The following is a 27,273-nucleotide window of genomic DNA, read 5'->3' as shown; positions in this document are numbered from 1 at the left end:
ATTTGCACTACGGAATATTTTTTCACAATATCGTGCAATGGCAGGTATTTTTTGTTGTGATGTTGACATTGCTATATTTTTGTTACATTGCTGCTTGTTTTGTTATTTTGCACTAGTACAAGCAACTGTGGTAGAATTATTTTACACGGCTACATTTGTTTCTATTGTTGTAGTAAAAAACCAAAGTGTTTTACCATAATCATAATCAACCAACTGAAGGCAAAATCACAAGATTATTCAATGATCATGACTTTTCAAGTAAAAAGTCTTGTTATCATACTCGCCTACTTGGTATCGGACCGATATAAAAACTCCCAGTCGAGCCCCCCCTTAGCGGTCGTAAGCGGGGTCGTCTTCTTCACCATCGTAGGGTTTTCTTTAATGGAAGAGTACCAACAATTTTGTGTGAGCGTGTGTGTGTACACGCGCTCACACACACACACACGCCCATAAAATCACCACGCTCAGGAAGATTTCGGTCCATTTTCAAGTATACCGGTACTAGAGAATAAGACATTTTCACATCTGTTGCACTGCTAATTAAAATCTAATTAAACAACTATTCCAGTTACATATGAAAAAAATGTATTGTATATTTGGCCAATATTGCAAAAAGCATAATTACAAAAGTAATCAATGATAATAGCTGGCCAGTTGACAACGCTGTCAGACCCTCTCAGAGACAAAGGAAATACATCTGAAGTGAAATGGAATGTCTCTTTCCTCAAGTCGACTGGTGTCACCGTTTTCTCTGAGTTTATGTGACTTGGTGAGGGGTGGTTGGGGCGGGGGCAGTGGCGGGGGCAGGGACCGCCACTGGGTGCAGCCCCAAATCCAGAGATGGGCTTTCTTCTAGTGGTGCAGGGCTTTTCTTCTGAGCCTCCAGCTTCTCCGTCACCTGGATGTAGAGCTCCTTCACGGGCTCACTGCTCTGTAGTCAACAGATAGAGCATCGCACTTAGTGCAGGTATTCACTCTGAAGCCTTTTGATTACAATCAGTCCATGCGAACGCCTGCATATTAACTTTAAATGATGCCCGGGACACATTTACTACCAGCATGCTACAATATGATTATTATGTTTCAAGATGTGTGACAGCCAGAGGAGGAGCTAATTGTACATTTGCCACCCGAAAACCAACAGAGATACAAGCTTTGTGATGCTTCAAGTGTGACACTGCTCCAATGCCTGTCTTGATATTTAAATCAAAATTCTTAAAACCACAAACTTAGTCCAGTTAGTTACCGCTAACTAACTGGTAAGTTAGTATAGAGCAGGGCTGCCCACACTTTTTCAGCATGCGAGCCACTTTTAAAATGACCAAGTCACAAAGATCTACCCACTAAAAAAATGCTAAACAGAAGTATTTTCAAATATACCGATGATTCTTCATTTACAATGTTTGCTGATGTACCCTGCGTAACCGCATGAGCCAATATTGAACAACACAATTGAATTAAAGCCGCAAGCGGCGTTGTAGGCCCTCGCCGGCCGACAGGCCGTTGAGCTGACCCGCCGACGCACGCCGCTTTTGTCCTGAGTGCTTCGCAAGTGTTTAGATTTTAGCTGCATTAGTAGCTCACAGTTTAGTCAAATCGTTATTTGGATTATATGGCCATCTGCCATCAGGAGTTTTGAAGTTTCAATCCAATATGGCCGCCTTCCTGTGTGTCTGGGGGCGTGGCCATAATTTTTTTTTTTTTGCCCTGACATGACGCATGTCTGTACCGAATTTCGTGGCTGTCTGACAAAGTTGGCGTCAACCATCGGAAGACACCAACGGTTGACTCGCTGCGCTCGTCAACTCGTGTTTGTGTGTCTGTATGTGTGTGTTGTTTAGTGTCGGGGTGTGTGTGTGTGTGTGTTGTCGAGTGTCGTGTGTGTGGGCGTGAGCGTCGCCAGTTCACCTTTCACAGGTAAAGCTTCTGATGTGTCGACATCCAGCTAGAAATAATTGATCTGCAATGTGACGCAGATCTGAAGGGCAGATTAGCCTCCGTAGGTCTGGACCCATTTGATCAGTATCTATTGATCTATTGCAGGAACCCCAAATGAGCAGCCCTGCTGCACAGAACTGTGCACGTTTGGGACGACCTACCTTTGAGAACACATTCAGTCAGTAATGATCAATAAAACTAAAATGCGTTCAAGGCTCACACACAAGCACTTCAATGACATTCTGAGAGTGACGCCTGATGCTGATGCACCTGTGCAGGTAAAAAGATGCCAAGTTTCAGGCCCAAAACCAAAGCAGTGCAGACGAGACTAACGCCTTTAGATGCTGCCTGAGACGCTGTTTGCACTGAAAGAACGCAGCTCTGTGAAGAAGAGTCCTTCCTGTGCTGATTTAATGTTAGTGAGCTTCAGGAGCAGAGAGCATGCTGGGATGCTGCTGTTCATGCAGCTCTGTGAAGAAGAGTCCTTCCTGTGCTGATTTAATGTTAGTGAACAGCTTCAGGAGCAGAGAGCATGCTGGGATGCTGCTGTTCATGCAGCTCTGTGAAGAAGAGTCCTTCCTGTGCTGATTTAATGTTAGTGAGCTTCAGGAGCAGAGAGCATGCTGGGATGCTGCTGTTCATGCAGCTCTGTGAAGAAGAGTCCTTCCTGTGCTGATTTAATGTTAGTGAGCTTCAGGAGCAGAGAGCATGCTGGGATGCTGCTGTTCATGCAGCTCTGTGAAGAAGAGTCCTTCCTGTGCTGATTTAATGTTAGTGAACAGCTTCAGGAGCAGAGAGCATGCTGGGATGCTGCTGTTCATGCAGCTCCATGCATGTTCAGCATGCATTGTGTGTGTGTTTCATGTATGAAGGTTACACAAGCTGAAGTTTACAGGACAGTGAATACTTCCTTCCTTACACATGTAATAGTACTCTCTTTAGTTTAAAGCTGCAGGCAGGGATTCCATTTAGATTTGATATGCACATGTGTAAATGTTTAAAAAGCCCTTTCTTTATAAGTCTCATTTAATCTAAGTGCGTTACTATATTTATCAGTACCTTGTTAAAGTTTTGTGCCTTCGTACAATCAATGGGATCAGTTGCAATGCAGACATGTGAATGATAAATTACACGATTCTCTCAAGAAATCTGAGGCGTTTCATGAAATGTTTTGTAAAAGAAATTACATAAATATCAAGTTTTTCCGAATGTTTTTGTACTTCTTTATACTAAAACAAAGGAAAGACGTGACATCTTTGCTATTTATAGCTGAATATGCTACAATTTGAACGGTCCGGCCCACTTGACATCGTCCGAGGCCGTATGCGGCCCCCGATGTGAAATGAGTTGGGGGCATCTTCTCCGGCCTGGTATTAAGGAAATGCTTTGCTGGCCGTAGATATTTGTGTCAACGTGTAAAGTAGACATTATTAGCTCTGGATCAACATATTGAAGGATCTTAAAGTTGGTACTTCAAGAAGAAAAAGAAATACAGTGTCAACTTCAAAACGCCGAACTTGCAATCAAACCCCTCCGGCACAACATTTAGTGTTCCTTCATTTATTTCCATTACAGTACTAAAAATATGAAATAGATTAACCATCCTACCACTAGAAAGACCATCATCATTAAGAACGTCATTAAAAAGGGTTGTCTGCACAATTCAGTGCCCATCTGGCAAAATATACATAAAGAGACGTGGCTTAAGTCTCGTTGCAAGACATTTAAATGAAATGTAACATGATATATTTATCTCTTTGCGTTCTCAATGTAGAAGTGATAAAGTTTGACGAAAGATGTGGAAAAAGATATGCTTTCAACTTTCAAAGCTTATTTCCACAGGACCTGAATGAGGACCTTACAATCCACGCGTTCTTCTGGCTCTGCGTGCTTTTTAAGTGACTCTGATTGACGGTCCATCAGTGTTTTGTATTTATTCATTTATCATTTGAAGGTAACTTGTCCTTTCTACGCTGTTCCTAACAAAAGGTTTTCTTTTCCACATTCGGTAGGAGCGCATCTGGAGTTACTCCACAGCCGCACTTCTTCAGCCGGGGAAACGACACCGTTGGCATCCACGCCTTGCTGCAGCCTGGGACAATGGCCGGCCCATCCCGGTGCTGTCTCATTGGTTGATATACGGATATGGTTGAACATATTTTAAAGTGATATTTGGTTTAGAAATGATTCCGACCTGTTTTGGAGGTTCCAGAGTCTTCATCAGAGCCTCCATGTGTTGCGGCAGCACCTTGTGGTGGAGATGCAGCAGCATCCGAAGGGTGTGTCTGTGGACATTCTCCTTACTGGAACACATGTTGATAAGGCAGGTCAGCCACAACAAGCCTCTCTGTGTGTATTAGAGCAAGCTGTGCTTTACGACACAGACTACTGGCAGACAGGACTTCAGAGTCAACACACCTGGAAAAGGAAGTAAGGAGGAAGCCATCGAAGATGACTGAGCAAAAGTCCTCTGATCCAAATTCATCAGAGAGCAGCGTGAGATGTCCAGTCAGCAGGTGCAAGAAGATGTCACCGAAGGCCATGTCATTGTAGGTCTCCACTACGGCGGGGTCAGGGATTAAAGAGTACGCTTGTATTTATCACAACAACAAACAGAAGGTTCTCTCAGAACCTTCAAACATAAATCAAAGGGAAAAGGATAACAATCCGGTGAAAGACATTTCCTTCATTCCTTTTACATCCGTTTAGCACGATGACTCAAAAGCTTCTGGACAGATGTTGACGTTTCCAGGAAATGGTGGGAATCGTACCATTCATTCGATTTCGGTGCTGATCCAGAAGAGGTCCTGGATTCGGGATTACTCTGAACATTTCCGTTAACATTGCAGTCAATGGAGCTTCAGAATTAGTTCCTCAATATCTCGGTTGATTATTGACCAATGTTTATGGAATGTGAAACAGTCGTGTTGGGGGGGGGGGGGGGGGGGGTCTCTATCTCACCACTGAATTTGCTCCGGATCGGAGCCGGATTGCGGATATTGTCACTATCCGGATTTTCCCATTTACTTATAATAGAGGGTGCGTTGTGCTCCAGCGAGGTCCTGCGGGCGGGTCTATGAAGCCTTTCTCAGAGGATCACAGAGAGGCACTGACGAGGCAGGCATTGTAGGACTGGATGCTGACTTTCACTCTGGGAATGCTGATATTATGTTCATTGCAAACCTTGTCAGGCCAAAACCTCGACGGCGAACCCAAAGGAGCCACACTGTGTGGAAGAACGGGCCGTATTGATCTGCGCCTCTCTGCACCTGCTACTTTCTACCAAGTTGTTGGCGACAATATTGGAGTGGGCAAACCAACTGAGTGATCTTGTGAAAGCTGTGGCAATTGCATTGGAGCCTGGTCAATCGGTTTGCTTCACTTTCAAAGGATGACCAAATTGCCCAGACCAAGCACAAGCTATATATTATATACAGCGATGAAGGACAGAAATATTGAATACTGTATATCATTTGTTTCACAGGGACCAGACTATTATTTTTCTATTTAACTTTGCTATACTGAAAGGCTTAATTGGTAGCATATGTCTACTTTATCTACTTCATCACTGTAACAGTTGAACAAATCAAGTGCAAAATATAAATAAAAGTATATCCAGAAAATGATACAAATTGATAATTTGACCGATTTCAAATTTTTGCTACATTTTCTTCCTGAAATCCATCTTGAAATCCTACCCCGTTGGGATCAGGATAATCCTGTTGTTGTTTTTATCAAAGTTATCCAGATCCTACAGAAATGTTTTGAACAACGCAAACTGAAGGTTTGATCCAGATTAAAACTAGGATTGGATTATGTGCTCCAATCTGATTTCAGAATCCTTCGTTCCCTTTTGGATCAATATTTGATCCAATACATTATCCACAATCCAAGTGGCTTACCTTGGAACAACTGGCCCCGAAAGGTTTAAATTATACACCAAGCATGAAAAGTATAATTGAATCGGAGTTGCTGTGTATTTTTGTTAAAATTAAATATTTTTACTGGCTCCATTCTGGCTCCATTCTGGCTCCAATCTGGATGGAATTCGGTGGTAAGCTAGAGAACTCCACCCTACATGACTGTCAAATTACATAAACATCGGTAAATAATCAACCGAGATATTGAGGAACATTGACTGCAATGTTACTGAAAGTCTGGAACTGATCCATAATCCAGGATCTCTTCTGGATCATCACCAAAATGTAATTATCTTTACCTGCTAACATTACCAACCATTCCTGAAAATGTCTTCAAGCCCCGTCCAGGACCTTAGAGTTATCTTGCTAATGGACGGATGGACAAAGAAACACCGGCGATGACGTAACACCGTATCGGCGGAGGTAATCAATAGGGCTATTATTTTTGGTGTAAATCACAATATAGGGAGACCGAGGTGCTTGGCGAAGGTCTGAGCTCTCCGACTGCTTTTTTTATAAGACCAATTTAAGACACTCACCTAGGGCAGGTAAGAGCCTCTGTAGGGCATTCTTGTTCCTCAATTTTGCTATGTGGAGGACATAGTAGAGACCCATTTCACAGGCCACTCTGTTTTCCTGCAGGTACCTGGGACAGCAAGCAACTAGAAAGTCACATATCATGTCATGTGACAGCTGTTTTCCAAAATCTTGCATCAGATAGTAAAGAAAACGACTTTATGTTTCTAGCTATACAATTTTCATGTCTACATGTCACCACATAAAAAGAGCACTTCCAACAAACTCTTAACCGAATAATCCCAGTTTATTCTGGCTAGTCTGATTTATTTTCATCTGATTTGGTTCAACAGTGTGAGCTTTGTTGCTGTCGAATCATACAGTATGTTGGGATAGCAGCCTGGTCCAGGGTGCGAAAGTTCCTGAAACACTGACCCCAAAACAAAGAGATTCTCATGTATGCTGCCACATTACTTACATTTTTATAACCACAATCATTCAGAGAAAATCATATGAAATAATAAAAAATGTATTATACAATTAGAAATTAAAACATACCCACAAATAGAAATGATTAATTGCATATGTGACATGAAACTTTCAAACTTACAAGACATAAAATATGTGTCAATCAATATTTCTTCAGAAATACAATAGCAAAGTCTATAGTTAATAATACACCTGCAAAATAAATTGTGGTTGTTGATTTAGTTGTGTCAGAAGCAGAAACAAATAAAATTAAAGCCGCAAGCGGCGTTGTAGGCCCTCGCCGGCCGACAGGCCATTGAGCTGACCCGCCGACGCACGCCGCTTTTGTCCTGAGTGCTTCGCAAGTGTTTAGATTTGAGCTGCATGAGTAGCTCACAGTTTAGTCAAATCGTTATTTGGATTATATGGCCATCTGCAGTCAGGAGTTTTTAAGTTTCAATCCAATATGGCCGCCTTCCTGTGTGTCTGGGGGCGTGGCCATAATACTTTTTTTTTTGCCCTGACATGACGCACGTCTGTACCGAATTTCGTGGCTGTCCGACAAAGTTGGCGTCGGACCCCTCCCCATAGGAGGGGTTGCCATCGCCACGGCAACACCGTAAAAACAACAACATGGTTACGATTGTGTTTTTTGATCGGGACCACATGAGGGACTTTTCTGGTAAGTTTCAATCATTTCTGGCAAAGTATTTTTTTAATTCCCATTCAATTTTTGTTATCGTTCTCTAGGGGGCGCTGTAAGGCTGATTGTCAAAGTTTCCCTTTTAAAGTGTCCAGGTAGGAAGGGTCAATAAGTGTTTAAAATTTGGTTTGGATTGGAGTGTGTGTGTGTACAAACGCTGACTCAGCAGTTTTTAAAATTATATCCAATATGGCCGCCTTCCTGTGTGTCTGGGGGCGTGGCCATAATACTTTTTTTTTTTTGCCCTGACTTGACGCATGTGTGTACCGAATTTCGTGGCTGTCCGACAAAGTTGGCGTCGGACCCCCCATAGGCACAATGCATTGTGATTTTTGTAGGTGGCGCCACTTTTTCATGCCCAATTTTGAAACACATAAAATAATTAATTTTTCGCCGGTTCTGAGCTTGGTTCAAAGTTTGGTGAGTTTTCGAGCATGTTCAGGGGGTCAAATTGCCGTTTAAACAGCAGAACAAAGAAGAATAAAGAAGAAAAAAGAAGAATAAAGAATTTTTGCAAAAACAATATAACTTTTTTTCTGAGTATGCGATTTTTACACAAAATACATTTTCGGAATGGTCTCGACGAGGGCTACGCGTCTGTGGGGGCACACAGACACACACAAACACGAGTTGACGAGCGCAGCGAGTGTGTGTTGTTTCGTGTCGGGGTGTGTGTGTGTGCTGTTGAGTGTCGTGTGTGAGGGCGTGGGTGTGTTGGTCGTCCTCAACAGCATGGCAAAGTTGGATGCCGAGGGTTGACGAGCTGCGCTCGTCAACTTGTCGTCTTCTGCGTTGCAAAAGCAATAGCGCCTTACGCCTAGGATAGGCGCTCGGGCCTAAAAAGAAGAATAAAGAATTTTTGCAAAAACAATATAACTTTTTTTCTGAGTGTGTGATTTCTACACAAAATACATTTTCGGAATGGTCTCGACGAGGGCTACGCGTCTGTGTGTGTGTGTCTGTGTGTCTGTGTTTGTGTCGTGTTTGTGTGTGTGTGTCTGTGTGTCTGTGTTTGTGTCGTGTTTGTGTGTGTGTGTCTGTGTGTCTGTGTTGTTTAGTGTCGGGGTGTGTGCGTGTGTGCTGTTGAGTGTCGTGGGTGTGGGCGTGGGTGTGTTGGTCGCCCGATGGTTGACTCGCTGCGCTCGTCAACTGTGTTTGTCGATGTCTGTGTGTGTGCGTGTGTGTTGTTGAGTGTCGGTGTGTGTGTGTGTGTGCTGTTGAGTGTCGGTGTGTGTGTGCGTGAGTGTGTTGGATGCCGAGGGTTGACGAGCGCAGCTCGTCAACTGTGTTTGTCGATGTCTGTGTGTGTGCGTGTGTGTTGTTGAGTGTCGGTGTGTGTGTGTGTGTGCTGTTGAGTGTCGGTGTGTGTGTGCGTGAGTGTGTTGGATGCCGAGGGTTGACGAGCGCAGCTCGTCAACTTGTCGTCTTCTGCGTTGCAAAAGCAATAGCGCCTTACGCCTAGGATAGGCGCTCGGGCCTAAAAAGAAGAATAAAGAATTTTTGCAAAAACAATATAACTTTTTTTCTGAGTGTGCGATTTCTACACAAAATACATTTTCGGAATGGTCTCGACGAGGGCTACGCGTCTGTGGGGGCACACACAGACGCTGCGCTCGTCAACTCGTGTTTGTGTGTGTCTGTATGTGTGTGTTGTTTAGTGTCGGGGTGTGTGTGTGTGCTGTTGAGTGTCGTGGGTGTGGGCGTGGGTGTGTTGGTCGCCCGATGGTTGACTCGCTGCGCTCGTCAACCATCGGAAGACAGTTACAAACACAGTTGACGAGCGCAGCAAGTCAACTGTGTTTGTCGATGTCTGTGTGTGTGCGTGTGTGTTGTTTAGTGTCGGTGTGTGTGTGTGTGCCGTTGAGTGTCGGTGTCTGTGTGCATGGGTGTGTTGGTCGTCCTCAACAGCATGGCAAAGTTGGATGCCGAGGGTTGACAAGCTGCGCTCGTCAACTTTGTCGAGGGTTGACTCGCTACGCTCGTCAACTTGTCTTCTGCGTTGCAAAAGCAATAGCCCCTTACGCCTAGAATAGGCGCTCGGGCCTAATTAAAGCTGCGAGCAGCCTTGAGAGGTTCCTCGAACCCGGCGTACGTTGGGGCCTGGCGCACGTTGGGGTACGCGCTTATTTGCGATCCACAAATGTCAGAAACACGCGTTTGTCCTCTAGACGTGACCCTGATGAAGCGTGTCAAGTTTGGGACCGATCGGACAATGTATGCTCCTGTTCCTGTAGGTGGCGCTGAGACCATCACCGTCAATGGCATGTACTCGAGTTCAGGTCTGGACTCTCATCCAGCGTGTGAAATTTGGAGACGGTCGGACCGTGCAAAGTGAAGCTCCAACAGCCACGCGCGTCACGGCACAACATTAAAGTTCGCAAGGCCGCCACGGCAACAGCGATTGGCGAAAACACAAAAGCTTCGCAATTTAGCGTCGTCAATGAGTCGGGAGGCCGTCACCCGACTTTCAGATCGATATCTCGATACCTCTAGGAGGAGTATCGCAAAGTTCGAGACCTATAAAATGGGAAAATGGCACATTCAAACGTGGCCTGTGACCTCATCGTTCGATCGATCAAAAATCCCTTCGCAATTTAACGTCGCGGGTAATTGGCGATTACGTCATCCGAATTCGACGCGAATCCGATAAAGCGTCTAGGAGGAGTTCGTCAACGTATGCCAAAAAACGTACATAATCCAATATGGCCGACATACGGGTGGGCTGGGCTAATGAAAGCCAATTACAAATATTTCTGGAATGACGATTTGGACGTTCCCACCAAATTTCGTGACTATCGGACAAACTACGTTCAAACTACAGCCTCCCGTGCGTTAGGGGGCGCTCTGGAGCCCCAGAAACACGCCGAGAGCAATCGCTTTACGAGCAGGTCAAGTTGGCCAATGTCCGTCTCCTGACCGATTTTCAAGAGTTTTCGCGTATGTTGAGGGGGTCAAAGCTACGCTACAAGGGAAAAAAAACAAGGGGGCGCCAAAGAGCCAATATGCAACCAAAAGTTAAAATTACACAATCAAATTCTCAGAAGTACCGTTGCGAACCTGCGCGTAAAGTTTTGTGGGTTTTTGTTGATGGTAAAGTCCTCAAAAACGCGTTCGTACATTTCAAATCTTCGCACGCCGTCCAAGATGGCTGACTTCCTGTTTGCGTAAGAATTTTCAAAAATATTTTCTAGGCTCGAGACCCCCAGAGGTACGACATACTCGGATTTCGTGACGATCCGAGTACCTTTCCGGAGAAAAACCACCCTTAGGTGGCGCTATGGAGCCCGAAGGCGATATCAAATTCCAGATTTAGAAACTAGACACCAGATGTGACACTCCTATATGGTTTCGACACCTCTAAGTGCCCGGGAAGTGCCTCAAAAAGCCATTTAAAAATAATAATTTCTGCAAAAACAATAGGTTCCTTGAACCTTCGTTCTCGGAACCTAATCAAAGCCGCAAGCGGCGTTGTAGGCCCTCGCCGGCCGACAGGCCGTTGAGCTGACCCGCCGACGCACGCCGCTTTTGTCCTGAGTGCTTCACAAGTGTTTAGATTTGAGCTGCATTAGTAGCTCACAGTTTAGTCAAATCGTTATTTGGATTACAAATAATTTTGTAGAGGTGGGATGCACCAGGGACCAGCTCTGAGCCCCTTTTTGCTGCCATGGTGATGGATAGACTAACAGATGAGCTGAGACAGGAAGCTCCTCTGAATATGTTTGCAGATGACATTGTGATCTGCAGGTAGAGGAGAATCTAGAGAAGTGGAGGTCTGCTCTAGAAAAGAGAGGGATGAAGGTGAGCAGGAGTAAAACAGAGTACATGTGTGTACATGAGAAGGTCCCAGGGGGGACAGTGAAGCTACAAGGAAGAGACGTAAAGAAGGGAGAGGACTTCAGGTACAGAGCAGAGCAGAGTGATGGAGAGAATGTGGAAAGGAGGTGAAGAATCGTGTGCAGGCAGGCTGGAACGGGGGGAGGAAAGTATCAGGTGTGCTCTGTGATAGTAGAGACCAGACTTTGATGGTTTGGACATGTCCAGAGGAGAGACAGGAACTATATCGGTAGAAGGATGCTGAGGACGGAACTGCCAGGGAACAGGACTAGAGGACGACCCAGGAGAAGAGACATGGACGTAGTGAGGGAGGACGTGAGAGTGGCTGGTGTTGGGGAGGACGATGCAAAGGACAGGACTAGAGGACGACCCAGGAGAAGAGACATGGACGTAGTGAGGGAGGACATGAGAGTGGCTGGTGTTGGGGAGGACGATGCAAAGGACAGGACTAGAGGACGACCCAGGACAAGACACATGGACGTAGTGAGGGAGGACATGAGAGTGGCTGGTGTTGGGGAGGACGATGCAAAGGACAGGACTAGAGGACGACCCAGGAGAAGAGACATGGACGTAGTGAGGGAGGACATGAGAGTGGCTGGTTTTGGGGAGGACGATGCAAAGGACAGGACTAGAGGACGACCCAGGAGAAGAGACATGGACGTAGTGAGGGAGGACATGAGTGGCTGGTGTTGGGGAGGACGATGCATAGGACAGGACTAGAGGACGACCCAGGAGAAGACACATGGACGTAGTGAGGGAGGACATGAGAGTGGCTGGTGTTGGGGAGGACAATGCAAAGGACAGGACTAAAGGACGACCCAGGAGAAGAGACATGGACGTAGTGAGGGAGGACATGAGAGTGGCTGGTGTTGGGGAGGACGATGCAAAGGACAGGACTAGAGGACGACCCAGGAGAAGACACATGGACGTAGTGAGGGAGGACATGAGAGTGGCTGGTGTTGGGGAGGACGATGCAAAGGACAGGACTAGAGGACGACCCAGGAGAAGAGACATGGACGTAGTGAGGGAGGACATGAGAGTGGCTGGTTTTGGGGAGGACGATGCAAAGGACAGGACTAGAGGACGACCCAGGAGAAGAGACATGGACGTAGTGAGGGAGGACATGAGAGTGGCTGGTTTTGGGGAGGACGATGCAAAGGACAGGACTAGAGGACGACCCAGGAGAAGAGACATGGACGTAGTGAGGGAGGACATGAGAGTGGCTGGTGTTGGGGAGGACGATGCAAAGGACAGGACTAGAGGACGACCCAGGAGAAGAGACATGGATGTAGTGAGGGAGGACATGAGAGTGGCTGGTTTTGGGGAGGACGATGCAAAGGACAGGACTAGAGGACGACCCAGGAGAAGAGACATGGACGTAGTGAGGGAGGCCATGAGAGTGGCTGGTTTTGGGGAGGACGATGCAAAGGACAGGACTAGAGGACGACCCAGGAGAAGAGACATGGACGTAGTGAGGGAGGACATGAGAGTGGCTGGAGTTGGGGAGGACGATGCAAAGGACAGGACTAGAGGACGACCCAGGAGAAGAGACATGGACGTAGTGAGGGAGGACATGAGAGTGGCTGGAGTTGGGGAGGACGATGCAAAGGACAGGACTAGAGGACGACCCAGGAGAAGAGACATGGACGTAGTGAGGGAGGACATGAGAGTGGCTGGAGTTGGGGAGGACGATGCAAAGGACAGGACTAGAGGACGACCCAGGAGAAGATACATGGACGTAGTGAGGGAGGACATGAGAGTGGCTGGTTTTGGGGAGGACGATGCAAAGGACAGGACTAGAGGACGACCCAGGAGAAGAGACATGGACGTAGTGAGGGAGGACATGAGAGTGGCTGGTGTTGGGGAGGACGATGCAAAGGACAGGACTAGAGGACGACCCAGGAGAAGAGACATGGACGTAGTGAGGGAGGACATGAGAGTGGCTGGTGTTGGGGAGGACGATGCAAAGGACAGGACTAGAGGACGACCCAGGAGAAGAGACATGGACGTAGTGAGGGAGGACATGAGAGTGGCTGGAGTTGGGGAGGACGATGCAAAGGACAGGGTGAAGTGGAGAAGGCTGGGTTGCTGTGGCGACCCCTCATTATACAGTACAGTCGGCAACATTCTCAAACAATTAGCCTCTGAGGGTTCTACAATCTCCACAGTGCAACACCTCGACCCTCGAACCAGGTGAGAACGTCGTCTCTGAGAACCTGGACGGGTCCCTCTTTGAACAGGCAAACGCACAATAAATGTCTCCAGAACAAACACAAACATTGTGACAGGCAGGTGAACCGAGCCGGGGCGCATGTTATGGAAGTATTACTAGAACAGTTTTATTCAGTAACGGTCCCCTGCTGCAACTCGTACCTGCTGAAGGCACCTGGCAAGGTGGTGGGGTATGACAGTGGACACTTGTCCTCACTGGGAAGCTTCTGCTCCACAGTGAAGGTGTGGTCGTCAACAACCACTGACATCATGGCAGGCAGGAAACGGGTCACCACCTCCAAATCCTGAAAGTGTCCACGGAGGGTCCCGGTTTGAAATCATTAACACACCGATTGTCCTTTAAAGTGCTTTTAAAGTGGTGCCATGCTCTCCGTACCAAACGGGGCTCCTTAAACACTTGGCTGTCGATCATGTCCCATGCTCCTTGACCCAGAGACAGCATCCTGAGGAGCAGCATCACATCTGGACTGTCCTGCACACAAACACAGAGACGGACGTCATGCCATCGCCGGCGTCTCTTTGTCCGTCCATCTGTCTGTTAGCAAGACAACGCAAAATGTCCTGGACAGATCTTAATGACATTTTCAAGAACAGTTTGGAATTTCACTTCTCGCTCTTAGTTTGGTTTACGACGGTCGACATCCGGGCACATTCAAAGGACGTGTAAAAATAAAACACAAGACTGGAGCAGTGAGGAGTTAACAGACTACAGGTTCAGTAATAAATATTTGTACAAATGTATATCCGTATACATACATACACATACATGTATGTATACGGATATACACACACATAAACACATATATCTATATCTATATACACACCCACTCCGAGGCGCTCAGAGCCCCGATGGAGAGCGGGACAAAGGAGAACTTGTATCTGTTTTTAGCGGCTGGGGGGGGGGGCTATTCGGACAGCAGAGGGAAGCAGCTTGCATTCGTGTTGAGGGGGCGGGGCAGACAGAAGTCTCGCTGCTGGCCTTCCTTACAGAGCATCTCAGCTTACATCAAAGGGGAACGTTGCCAGGGACAGATGATCCATTGCACTCAATAATCGATTGATCATTGAGCATTGTTTATGGAATCACAGTCCTGTAGGGGGGGGGGGGTCCTCCATCTCAACAGTCAGTACAAATATTTTATTTTAACATTGAAAACCGCAATTGCGGATTCAAACATCAGTTACAAAATTAATAGCAAATCCGACTCACTCATCAAGTCCCGTTTACTTGTGGGACCCCGGAGGCAGCTGACAGCGACCAGATTGGTTATAAAGGCAAAGCCTGGGCCTGGGAGGAGTTTGGAGGGGCCATTGATGAGGACTATCGGTCTCCCATCAATTGTACTTTTCATGGTTGGTGTATAATTTAATGATGCCAAGAACAATCTATAACCTTTTGTGGATGAAGTTGTCCCGTCGGCCTCATCGAGCCCGGACCTTCACAGCCTATAGCGGGGCAGCCTGAAGCCGAGTGCAAAGGAAGCGGGATGAAAATCAGCTTTTCAAAATCTGAGGACATTATCGTCACTCTCCTGTTCAGCGGAGAGTCTTTGCCTCAAGTGGAGGAGTTCAAGTACCAATTTCATGCTCTGTCCGTGAAGGACGGCGCGTAGGATCTACAGGCGGATCGGTGCAGCGACTGCCCACTATCATCCAGAGCAGGGGTCGGGAACCTTTCTGACTAAGAGAGCCATGAAAGCAAAAGATGTGGACATTTATTTCAGCGAGAGCCATATAATATATTTCAAATGTGAATTCAGCTAAATGTCAGTATAAGCGGTAAGCAGGTAATAAACTAGTATAATAAGCCTCTGAACGTTACGGACTAACGTGAGCGGACCCCAGAAAGCAGAGAACAGAGACGGTGCGATGGTTGAATTGATCATTCACACCTGGAGCTGCACACAGGACGAGGGGGGGCTGGAGCCCAACGTAATAATACACAGCCGAGAGAAAACCAAAAAGCAAGCGATGCCCTCTTGAAGCAAACGCAGGGCCCCGTCTTTTTCACACGTTTATTCCAAAAGAAGGTCCCAGGTAAGAATACATTAAAATACCGTAATTGCTGAACTATTATGCGCACCTGTGAAAAAGCCGCACCCACTGAATTAAAAAATATATATATTTTGTACTAAAATAAGCCGCATATATTCGTAAGCCGCAAGTGCATTGAGACAAATGATATTTAACGGAACACGGCTCGTAACGATATCCGCAGCAGGTCTCCAAGGTGAACAGCGTCTGGCATGTTAGAATAAGGGAAGTCGGCAAATCAGATCGGTAACTTCGGGATAAGGATTGGCTCTAAGGGCTGGGTCGGTCGGGCTGGGGTGCGAAGCGGGGCTGGGCTCGAGCCGCGGCTGGGGGAGCAGTCGCCCCGTCGCCCTCCCCTCTCCGCCCGTCGGGGGCTGCGCGGCGCGCGCGCCCGCCTGGCGGGGTGTCCCCGTCCCCCTTGCCCCCGTGCCCCTCATCCTCCGTCCGCGGGAGCATGGTGCGGCAGGGGTGGGGATGCCCGGGAGGTCGAGGGGGCGGGGTTCCTTCCCCGCTACGCGGCGCGTCCGACGCCGCGTAGCGGATGGCGGACAGGCGGCGGGGACCGGGTACGGCGGTCCGGCGGCGGCGACTCTGGACGCGCGCCGGGCCCTTCTCGCGGATCTCCCCAGCTCCGCGCAAGCGGGGCTTTCCCTCCGGGCGGGCGGGCGTTAATTTTGTAACGAAAATAAATAGGCTTTAACGAAACACGGCTCGTAACGAAAGTTGGAAAATATACGTAAATTTGCCGCGTCGTTGCATAAACCGCAAGGTTCAAAATATTGGAAAAAAGTAGCGGCTTGTACACCGGGAATTACGGTAGTAGTAATCTGGAATTAAGGTGGAGCCAAACAAAGTCCACTCTGCCACCGTGCACACAGCTGGCCACGCCCACCCCTAATGGCGGGATGACGGCCTACTTTTAAAGTGGCAGCCCAGGCTCAGGGCGTAACCGTGGCAGCGCTTCCGCTCTGTGATTTTCACAATAAAATGCAACACAAGCTCTACTAACAGACGGCGACCGGCTGGTGCCGCAAAGAAAACGGAACATAAGATCCAGACAAAGTGAACAAGTTACTCACAACAAAAAACACGACACACGACCTGGGAACACGAACAGCTGCGGTCAGCACGGGCGAGGATCAGAGACGGGGCGTGGCACAGGGACCAAAAACACACAACAGTCCGACCCGACGGGGGGCAGCGGGGGGGCAGAGAGGATGCTCTCTCCACAAAAGGCCAACAGTCCGACCCCACGGGGGGCAGCGGGGGGGCAGAGAGGATGCTCTCTCCACAAAGGTCAACAGTCCGACCCCACGGGGGGCAGCGGGGGGGCAGAGAGGATGCTCTCTCCACAAAGGCCAACAGTCCGACCCCACGGGGGGCAGCGGGGGGGCAGAGAGGATGCTCTCTCCACAAAGGCCAACAGTCCGACCCCACGGGGGGCAGCGGGGGGGCAGAGAGGATGCTCTCTCCACAAAGGCCAACAGTCCGACCCCACGGGGGGCAGCGGGGGGGCAGAGAGGATGCTCTCTCCACAAAGGCCAATAGTCCGACCCCACGGGGGGCAGCGGGGGGCAGCGAGGATGCTCTCTCCACAAAAGCCAATAGTCCGACCCCACGGGGGGCAGCGGGGGGGCAGAGAGGATGCTCTCTCCACAAAGGCCAATAGTCCGACCCCACGGGGGGCAGCGGGGGGCAGCGAGGATGCTCTCTCCACAAAAGCCAATAGTCCGACCCCACGGGGGGCAGCGGGGGGGCAGAGAGGATGCTCTCCCCACAAAGGCTAATTCTTTGGTCCTGAAATGTACGATACTCGTCATCTTTTTTTCTTTTCGCCATCTTCTTCTTCGAAGGGTTATCTTTGAACTTATGACCGATCAGACTGATCAGAAAGGGGGCGTTTAGCTGTTTTACCCAGCAACAGCCGACGCAGGCCAAATAATGGATGATAATCAGCCCTGACAGGACACGAGCAGCGAAAGACCGATGGACGGACTAAAAAAAGTGAGAATGCTTTGTCTTATCGGCGCGCCAGATGCAATCATCAACAGAGCCACACCTGGCTCGCAAGCCGTAGGTTCCCGACCCCTGATCTATAGTTTACGCCGCTCTATCAGTATGAATGCGCCCACTCGACAGCATGCTCACCCTGGGTAAAGCATCCTGGCTCAGAAGCTCTTGCAGGTTTCTCATGATACTCAGGGTTAGAGTGTTACAAGCAAATGGGTCACACAGGATCATGGACAAGTCTCTGAAATGGACAAAAACACTCGGATTAATTCACCCATTCATCCCAGACAAATGTTCAAGCAATGAAATAAGTCCCTCCATCTGTTACCCGAGAACTTGCTCTTGTCCTTTCTTCACTCCATCCAAGAAACCTTGAAGCTCTCTGGCTCGCTTGCCATCCACAAACTTCTCACGGATACAAGCGTCTAAACACCAAGTGAACTGTGACAGTACACAGAGCCAGGGGAGGAGGAGAGAAGGCATGACGGAAGGAAACCAGCGTGATGGGACGGTGCCCCTGAACCGACTGCTCACCGGTGTGTGTCCTTACCTTATGACAGGGATCCACGGAGCAGATCTCACTGATGTCCAGGTCATGAAGAGACATCAGCAGCTCTGCTCTCAACGTGCAGTAGTGGACATTTCGCGTTCGCAGAAAGAGCGTCCGTAAAAACTGCAGCACCATGTCATACAGCTTCACATTCTTTCCGATCATCTGGGTCAGCTTTAATACCACCTGCAAGGTGGAGGAACTCAGGTCTCACTGACTGGTTAGTATCCATTAGACAGCTAACCTGATATCTGCAACTCACCTCGCCTTGGCGCCGTGTTTTAGGCGAAGGGCTAAAGAAATTGTGAAGGATGGAGAGGTCGCTGCTGAACAGAGCCGCTTCTTTCTCCACAATGTACTGCTTCAGGAGAGGCGACACTTCATCCCCAAACAGAGCTTGGTTGTCCTGCCAGATCTGCCTTTTCACCTCTACAGCACACACTTTGTACAGTTCCTTATCGGCCATAACCATCTTAAGCTTCTTCTCTGGCACCTGCAGGAGGGAGCATTTCAATACTGCAAGTCACCTTACTTATAAACTAGACTTGCAGAAGCCACAGGACCGCTTGCCTTGGGAAGATGCTTTAGCACCTGCATGACTACTGGCTGAACGGATGGCATCTTGACCAGAGGAAAGCTCTTCTCCAGCAGCTCTTCAAGTTTTCCGTATCTGTAAATAGAGCAAGAGAAAACAAATCCCAATTAACCTGAGGCTGATTCCAAAGCCAGAGCTGCACGAGACAACGTACCTGTCTTCTGCCTTGCCTTCCGCAATGATAGCAACTCTTTCCATCAACTTTTCTCGAAGCTCATCAAAAACTGATTGGTGGAATTCTAGCCGAGGAGTTCCATGGAGGTCGAGGAAGGGCAGAGCCGATTGCAGCGTGGGCAGCAGGATGCCGTTTTCCACCTGCAGGCACAAACACCGCCGAAAGTTAGTTCAAGACGAAGCAGATTGATTCAAAGCTGCTACATTAACGTTCCCTTACTTTATAGAATGCCAAATACCAGGTAGGGGAAGAGCCTTTCACACATCTGGCAGAATGATATCATTTTCACAAAGTAAAAGGCAGCTTCTAACCATTTCTGGCTTAGTGTGATCAAAATTATTACATTCATCTATTCTCATATAAACCAATCAGAAATGACATATCCGAGTTATGCGAGGTCACTTCCTATTCCTCCTTTTGTTCCAGCCACTCTCTCGCTGGAACAAAAGTAATGAAAGAAATGGACTCTTGGGGGAAAGAATCAAGAATCAAGAATCAACACTCGCATGAAAAGAACCAAACATTGCACTCAGGTCCGAGTTCGAGGCACACAACAAACAGTCAATAAAACAGACAGTCATTCAACGCAAAATCTATCTTTCTTAAAAAATATACACATTACTAATGGCACAGATCCACAAATAGCAGCATCCAATGGTACAGAACGAGTCCCATTTACGACCTGATAGTCCAGCTCAGAGTTATTCACGGTTCATGACCCTCACAGCATCAGGGAAGAAGCTGTTACCAAACCTGCTGGTTCTTCCAGATGGGAGGGGGTCAAACAGTCCGTGTGCAGGGTGGGTGGGGTCCTTCATGATGGGAGGGGTCAGACAGTCCGTGTGCAGGGTGGGTGGGGTCCTTCATGATGGGAGGGGTCAAACAGTCCGTGTGCAGGGTGGGTGGGGTCCTTCATGATGGGAGGGGTCAAACAGTCCGTGTGCAGGGTGGGTGGGGTCCTTCATGATGGGAGGGGTCAAACAGTCCGTGTGCAGGGTGGGTGGGGTCCTTCATGATGGGAGGGGTCAAACAGTCCGTGTGCAGGGTGGGTGGGGTCCTTCATGATGGGAGGGGTCAAACAGTCCGTGTGCAGGGTGGGTGGGGTCCTTCATGATGGGAGGGGTCAAACAGTCCATGTGCAGGGTGGGTGGGGTCCTTCATGATGGGAGGGGTCAGACAGTCCGTGTGCAGGGTGGGTGGGGTCCTTCATGATGGGAGGGGTCAAACAGTCCGTGTGCAGGGTGGGTGGGGTCCTTCATGATGGGAGGGGTCAAACAGTCCGTGTGCAGGGTGGGTGGGGTCCTTCATGATGGGAGGGGTCAAACAGTCCGTGTGCAGGGTGGGTGGGGTCCTTCATGATGGGAGGGGTCAAACAGTCCGTGTGCAGGGTGGGTGGGGTCCTTCATGATGGGAGGGGTCAAACAGTCCGTGTGCAGGGTGGGTGGGGTCCTTCATGATGGGAGGGGTCAAACAGTCCATGTGCAGGGTGGGTGGGGTCCTTCATGATGGGAGGGGTCAAACAGTCCGTGTGCAGGGTGGGTGGGGTCCTTCATGATGGGAGGGGTCAAACAGTCCGTGTGCAGGGTGGGTGGGATCCTTCATGATGGGAGGGGTCAAACAGTCCGTGTGCAGGGTGGGTGGGTCCTTCATGATGGGAGGGGCCAAACAGTCCGTGTGCAGGGTGGGTGGGGTCCTTCATGATGGGAGGGGTCAAACAGTCCGTGTGCAGGGTGGGTGGGGTCCTTCATGATGGGAGGGGTCAAACAGTCCGTGTGCAGGGTGGGTGGGGTCCTTCATGATGGGAGGGGTCAAACAGTCCGTGTGCAGGGTGGGTGGGGTCCTTCATGATGGGAGGGGTCAAACAGTCCGTGTGCAGGGTGGGTGGGGTCCTTCATGATGGGAGGGGTCAAACAGTCCGTGTGCAGGGTGGGTGGGGTCCTTCATGATGGGAGGGGCCAAACAGTCCGTGTGCAGGGTGGGTGGGGTCCTTCATGATGGGAGGGGTCAAACAGTCCGTGTGCAGGGTGGGTGGGGTCCTTCATGATGGGAGGGGTCAAACAGTCCGTGTGCAGGGTGGGTGGGGTCCTTCATGATGGGAGGGGTCAGACAGTCCGTGTGCAGGGTGGGTGGGGTCCTTCATGATGGGAGGGGTCAAACAGTCCGTGTGCAGGGTGGGTGGGGTCCTTCATGATGGGAGGGGTCAAACAGTCCGTGTGCAGGGTGGGTGGGGTCCTTCATGATGGGAGGGGTCAAACAGTCCGTGTGCAGGGTGGGTGGGGTCCTTCATGATGGGAGGGGTCAAACAGTCCGTGTGCAGGGTGGGTGGGGTCCTTCATGATGGGAGGGGCCAAACAGTCCGTGTGCAGGGTGGGTGGGGTCCTTCATGATGGGAGGGGTCAAACAGTCCGTGTGCAGGGTGGGTGGGGTCCTTCATGATGGGAGGGGTCAAACAGTCCGTGTGCAGGGTGGGTGGGGTCCTTCATGATGGGAGGGGTCAGACAGTCCGTGTGCAGGGTGGGTGGGGTCCTTCATGATGGGAGGGGTCAAACAGTCCGTGTGCAGGGTGGGTGGGTCCTTCATGATGGGAGGGGCCAAACAGTCCGTGTGCAGGGTGGGTGGGGGCCCTTCATGATGGGAGGGGTCAAACAGTCCGTGTGCAGGGTGGGTGGGGTCCTTCATGATGGGAGGGGCCAAACAGTCCGTGTGCAGGGTGGGTGGGTCCTTCATGATGGGAGGGGTCAAACAGTCCGTGTGCAGGGTGGGTGGGGGTCCTTCATGATGGGAGGGGTCAAACAGTCCGTGTGCAGGGTGGGTGGGGGTCCTTCATGATGGGAGGGGTCAAACAGTCCGTGTGCAGGGTGGGTGGGTCCTTCATGATGGGAGGGGCCAAACAGTCCGTGTGCAGGGTGGGTGGGTCCTTCATGATGGGAGGGGTCAAACAGTCCGTGTGCAGGGTGGGTGGGGTCCTTCATGATGGGAGGGGCCAAACAGTCCGTGTGCAGGGTGGGTGGGGTCCTTCATGATGGGAGGGGTCAAACAGTCCGTGTGCAGGGTGGGTGGGGTCCTTCATGATGGGAGGGGTCAAACAGTCCGTGTGCAGGGTGGGTGGGGTCCTTCATGATGGGAGGGGTCAAACAGTCCGTGTGCAGGGTGGGTGGGGTCCTTCTTGATGGGAGGGGCCAAACAGTCCGTGTGCAGGGTGGGTGGGGTCCTTCATGATGGGAGGGGTCAAACAGTCCGTGTGCAGGGTGGGTGGGGTCCTTCATGATGGGAGGGGTCAAACAGTCCGTGTGCAGGGTGGGTGGGGTCCTTCATGATGGGAGGGGTCAAACAGTCCGTGTGCAGGGTGGGTGGGGTCCTTCATGATGGGAGGGGCCAAACAGTCCGTGTGCAGGGTGGGTGGGGTCCTTCATGATGGGAGGGGCCAAACAGTCCGTGTGCAGGGTGGGTGGGGTCCTTCATGATGGGAGGGGCCAAACAGTCCGTGTGCAGGGTGGGTGGGGTCCTTCATGATGGGAGGGGCCAAACAGTCCGTGTGCAGGGTGGGTGGGGTCCTTCATGATGCAGGTTCCTGCTGTAGATGTCACTGACGGTGGGTCGGCTGCTCTCCGAGGTCCTTTGGGCCGATTTAACCACCCGCTGCAGGGCCTTCCCGTCTGCAGGTCCTTCCCGTCTGCAGGTCCTTCCCGTCCGCAGGGCCTTCCCGTCCGCAGGTCCTTCCCGTCTGCAGGTCCCTCCTGTCTGCAGGTCCTTCCTGTCTGCAGGTCCTTCCTGTCTGCAGGTCCTTCCTGTCTGCAGGTCCTTCCTGTCTGCAGGTCCTTCCTGTCTGCAGTGGAGCAGTTGCCGTACCACAGCGCTTAGTTTCAGTTATAACTTGGCTGTTTTCATTGTGTTGCTGTGCATTTTGCATATGTGATTATAATAGAATTTGTTTTAAACAGCTTTTTCTTGGTTGTGTATTTTTCGTCCCTATTTAGGCCCGAGCGCCTATCCTAGGCGTAAGGGGCGGGGCTATTGCTTTTGCAACGCAGAAGACGACAAGTTGACGAGCGCAGCTCGTCAACCCTCGGCATCCAACTTTGCCATGAGGACGACCAACACACCCACGCACACACACCGACACTCAACAGCACACACACACACACCGACACTCAACAGCACACACACACACACACCGACACTAAACAGCACACACACACACCGACACTCAACAGCACACACACACACACCGACACTAAACAGCACACACACACACACACCGACACTCAACAGCACACACACACACACACCGACACTCAACAGCACACACACACACACACCGACACTAAACAGCACACACACACACACCGACACTAAACAGCACACACACACATACCGACACTAAACAGCACACACACACACACCTACACTAAACAGCACACACGCACACACCGACACTAAACAGCACACACACACACACCGACACTAAACAGCACACACACACACACACCGACACTCAACAGCACACACACACACACCTACACTAAACAGCACACACACACATACCGACACTAAACAGCACACACACACACACCTACACTAAACAGCACACACGCACACACCGACACTAAACAGCACACACACACACACCTACACTAAACAGCACACACGCACACACCGACACTAAACAGCACACACACACACACCGACACTCAACAGCACACACACACACACCTACACTAAACAGCACACACACACATACCGACACTAAACAGCACACGCACACACACCTACACTAAACAGCACACACACACACCGACACTCAACAGCACACACACACACACCTACACTAAACAGCACACACACACACACCGACACTAAACAGCACACGCACACACCCCCCGACACTAAACAACACACGCACACACACACCGACACTAAACAGCACACGCACACACACTAAACAGCACACGCACACACACCCCGACACTAAACAACACACACACACACACACCGACACTCAACAGCACACACACACACACACACACACACACACACTCACACACACACACGCTCACACACACGCTCACACACACTCACACACACACACACACACGCTCACACACACTCACACACACACACACACTCACACACACACACACACACACACACACTCACACACACACACTCACACTCACACACACACACACACACACTCACACTCACACACACACACTCACACACACACTCACTCACACACACACACACTCACACACACACACACTCACACACACACACACACACTCACACACACTCACACACACACACTCACACACACACACTCACACACACACACACACACTCACACACACCCCGACACTCAACAGCACACACACACACACCCCGACACTAAACACACACACCCCGACACTAAACACACTCACACACACACACTCACACACACACACACACTCACACACACACACACACACACTCACACACACACTCACACACACACACTCACACACACACACTCACACACACACACACACACACTCACACACACACTCACTCACACACACACACACACTCACACACACACACTCACACACACACACACACACACACTCACACACACACACTCACACACACACACACACACACCCCGACACTCAACAGCACACACACACACACCCCGACACTAAACACACACACCCCGACACTAAACACACACACCCCGACACTAAACACACACACACTGACACTCAACAGCACACACACACACCGACACTCAACAGCACACACACACACACCCCGACACTAAACACACACACACACACACCGACACTCAACAGCACACACACACACACACCGACACTCAACAGCACACACACACACACAGAGATTCTCAAACACGAGTTGACGAGTCAGCATTAATGCTGACGGTGCATTTGAACGAACTCCTCCTCGGGGGTTTCACCAAATGAGCTGAAATTCAGTGTAACCATCTAGAGACTTGGGGCATCAAAAGTTATCTAAATTATTTTCATATATTTCACGGTTTCCGTGCGGCAAAGCTCCAAACTTGAGGTAGAATTTTGAGCGTTTTCGTACACCAAAAATTGCTCCCGTTCGCACACACACACTCCAATCCAAACCAGATTTTAAACACTTATTGACCATTCCTACCTGGACACTTTAAAAGGGAAACTTTGACAATCGGCCTTACAGCGCCCCCTAGAGAACAATAAGAAAAATTGAATGGGAATTAAAAAATGTATGTATGCGTGGCTGTTTCAAGGGGCCCTTGTACTCGGCTGTAAATTAAATGTTTGCAGTGCAACAGTTGTAACCATTACAATGACAAAAATAAAGGCTTTCTTTCTTCTATATTTACATTCCTCTTTTTTTATTATTATTATTTAATGAGGTCAGTGGAAAAATTGACTGCCATTAAAACCGGTCCGTGGCAGGAAAACATTTGGGGACCGCTGATATACAGAAAAGTATATCCCTCATGTCGGCCATTTTCTTTTTGTCCAACTTAGGCCAAAAAAGGGGTTGGAATCGAACTCGGTCGTAACTCGGAATCGAACTCGGTCGTAATTCGGATAGTACCTGTATTTGATTTAGTTTGTTAAAAGGTCAAGTATCTTTACAAAACATATCAAATATAACAAATAGCATCGCTCTGCGCAGATGTATCTAATTAACTCAACATTTTATATAAAGATTGCAAGATCTATATTGGTCTTAAAGAGAAAAAGCATTGGAACTCTATTAAGATTGGCTAAGTATTTTAACAACACGTGATTTCTAAACAGACTTTGAAGTATTTTAACAACATGTGATTTCTAAACAGACTTTGAAGTACTTTAACAACATGTGATTTCTAAACAGACTTTGAAGTACTTTAACAACATGTGATTTCTAAACAGACTTTGAAGTATTTTAACAACATGTGATTTCTAAACAGACTTTGAAGTATTTTAACAACATGTGATTTCTAAACAGACTTTGAAGTACTTTAACAACATGTGATTTCTAAACAGACTTTGAAGTACTTTAACAACATGTGATTTCTAAACAGACTTTGAAGTATTTTAACAACATGTGATTTCTAAACAGACTTTGAAGTATTTTAACAACATGTGATTTCTAAACAGACTTTGAAGTATTTTAACAACATGTGATTTCTAAACAGACTTCATTTGATGGATGACTCGTGGAGAGGTTGAATCATTTTGAAACTGTCAGCTGTAAAAACAGATTTATGTGTTGAATGTGGAAACAAAAACTTTAGACTTGTTATATTGGGCTATTTTGGCTGTTCTTGTGCGATTTGTTTATTGCAAATTATATTTTGCATATGCGAGGATCCTGTTTTTCGTGTGTGTGTGTGTGTGTGCGTGTGTGTGTGTGTGTGTGTGTGTGTGTAATTGCAATTCCCTCACGTAAAGGTTTCCTGCAATTACCACTCTAAATGTCCACGTTTAGTAATTACAATAACTATATTTGCTGCTGACAGGAGACCAATTTTAGTGCCACACACTTGAATAAGATAATATATAAATAGATCAAATGGGCGCAAAATATACGTGTTAATGCATCTTACATCATTTAGAACACTTATGGAGCACAGGCTACGACTGATTACGGATACACAAATATACCAATTCTACAGAATACACAGTACCGGTACCTTTATCATTAGCAGCGATAAGCATCTGCACCGCGGCTCACCTGAAACTGATCGATCGCCTTCAGGGGCTCCGTGCAGTTGGTGAGCGTTTCTTTGAGATCCTCGCCGTTGGATATTCCCAGCTCGGGAAGCCCCGCGAACATCGTTTCTCTAATTTATCATTAACGTTAATATTGAATCGTGAAATAATGACTCGAACATGAGTATTTGCAAACGAAACGTCAATTTCTCGCTAAAACACAATCTATACGCCGAACTGCCTGACGTCATACCAACTTCCTGTGTTACTTTATTAAGAACCCGCCAGAAACACCGTCGAGAAGAAGTTTCCGCGCTTCATTCCGGCTCCAAATTAAGAAAGACATTGACAATGGTTAATTTGTTAATTTGCGCACATTGTCTAATACAATTACTTTTAATTTGTAATCTATAAGAATAATTTTTGTTCGTTATTTATTATTTATAATTCTGAACTTCTCAAATCAAATGATAATGGCCACATACTATTTATAATCTGAGTTATAGGTTCATTAAATGGAACGCCGATTATACTGGCATCTTAGCTCTATATAATTTATTTGCTGTCAGTAATATAACTATAAGATTACAATTTCAAA

At 48.6% G+C, this 27,273-nt stretch overlaps 1 protein-coding gene across 1 annotated transcript; it reads right to left on the bottom strand.

Annotated features, from left to right (window-relative positions):
- On the bottom strand, positions 1-26,894 carry nelfb (negative elongation factor complex member B). Its single transcript, XM_068738629.1, has 13 exons — positions 26,698-26,894; positions 18,955-19,115; positions 18,776-18,875; positions 18,468-18,698; positions 18,206-18,391; positions 17,984-18,096; positions 17,794-17,896; positions 13,988-14,083; positions 13,753-13,895; positions 6,398-6,504; positions 4,357-4,498; positions 4,133-4,241; positions 1-931 (listed from the first exon to the last, which is right to left on the bottom strand). Exons 1-13 carry the CDS (start codon positions 26,797-26,799, stop codon positions 758-760), a joined length of 1,767 nt encoding a protein of 588 aa, XP_068594730.1. The 5' UTR covers positions 26,800-26,894; the 3' UTR covers positions 1-757.
- Positions 26,895-27,273: the final 379 nt, after the last annotated feature.

The sequence above is a fragment of the Brachionichthys hirsutus genome, chromosome 4 (assembly GCF_040956055.1).
Source record: "Brachionichthys hirsutus isolate HB-005 chromosome 4, CSIRO-AGI_Bhir_v1, whole genome shotgun sequence".
Lineage (NCBI taxonomy): Eukaryota > Metazoa > Chordata > Actinopteri > Lophiiformes > Brachionichthyidae > Brachionichthys > Brachionichthys hirsutus.
Note: the sequence above shows the minus strand (reverse complement) of the source record. Positions and strands in the feature narration are given on the sequence as shown.

What these genes read in the sequence shown, in the direction of transcription:
- nelfb (XM_068738629.1), bottom strand. Translation starts at nt 26,799, where the DNA reads ATGTTCGCGGGGCTTCCCGAGCTGGGAATATCCAACGGCGAGGATCTC. An exon ending in GAAGGCAAGGCAGAAGACAG is followed by an intron (nt 18,876 to 18,954) that starts GTACGTTGTCTC and finishes CTCTATTTACAG; the next exon opens with ATACGGAAAACTTGAAGAGC. An exon ending in AAACACGGCGCCAAGGCGAG is followed by an intron (nt 18,392 to 18,467) that starts GTGAGTTGCAGA and finishes TCCACCTTGCAG; the next exon opens with GTGGTATTAAAGCTGACCCA.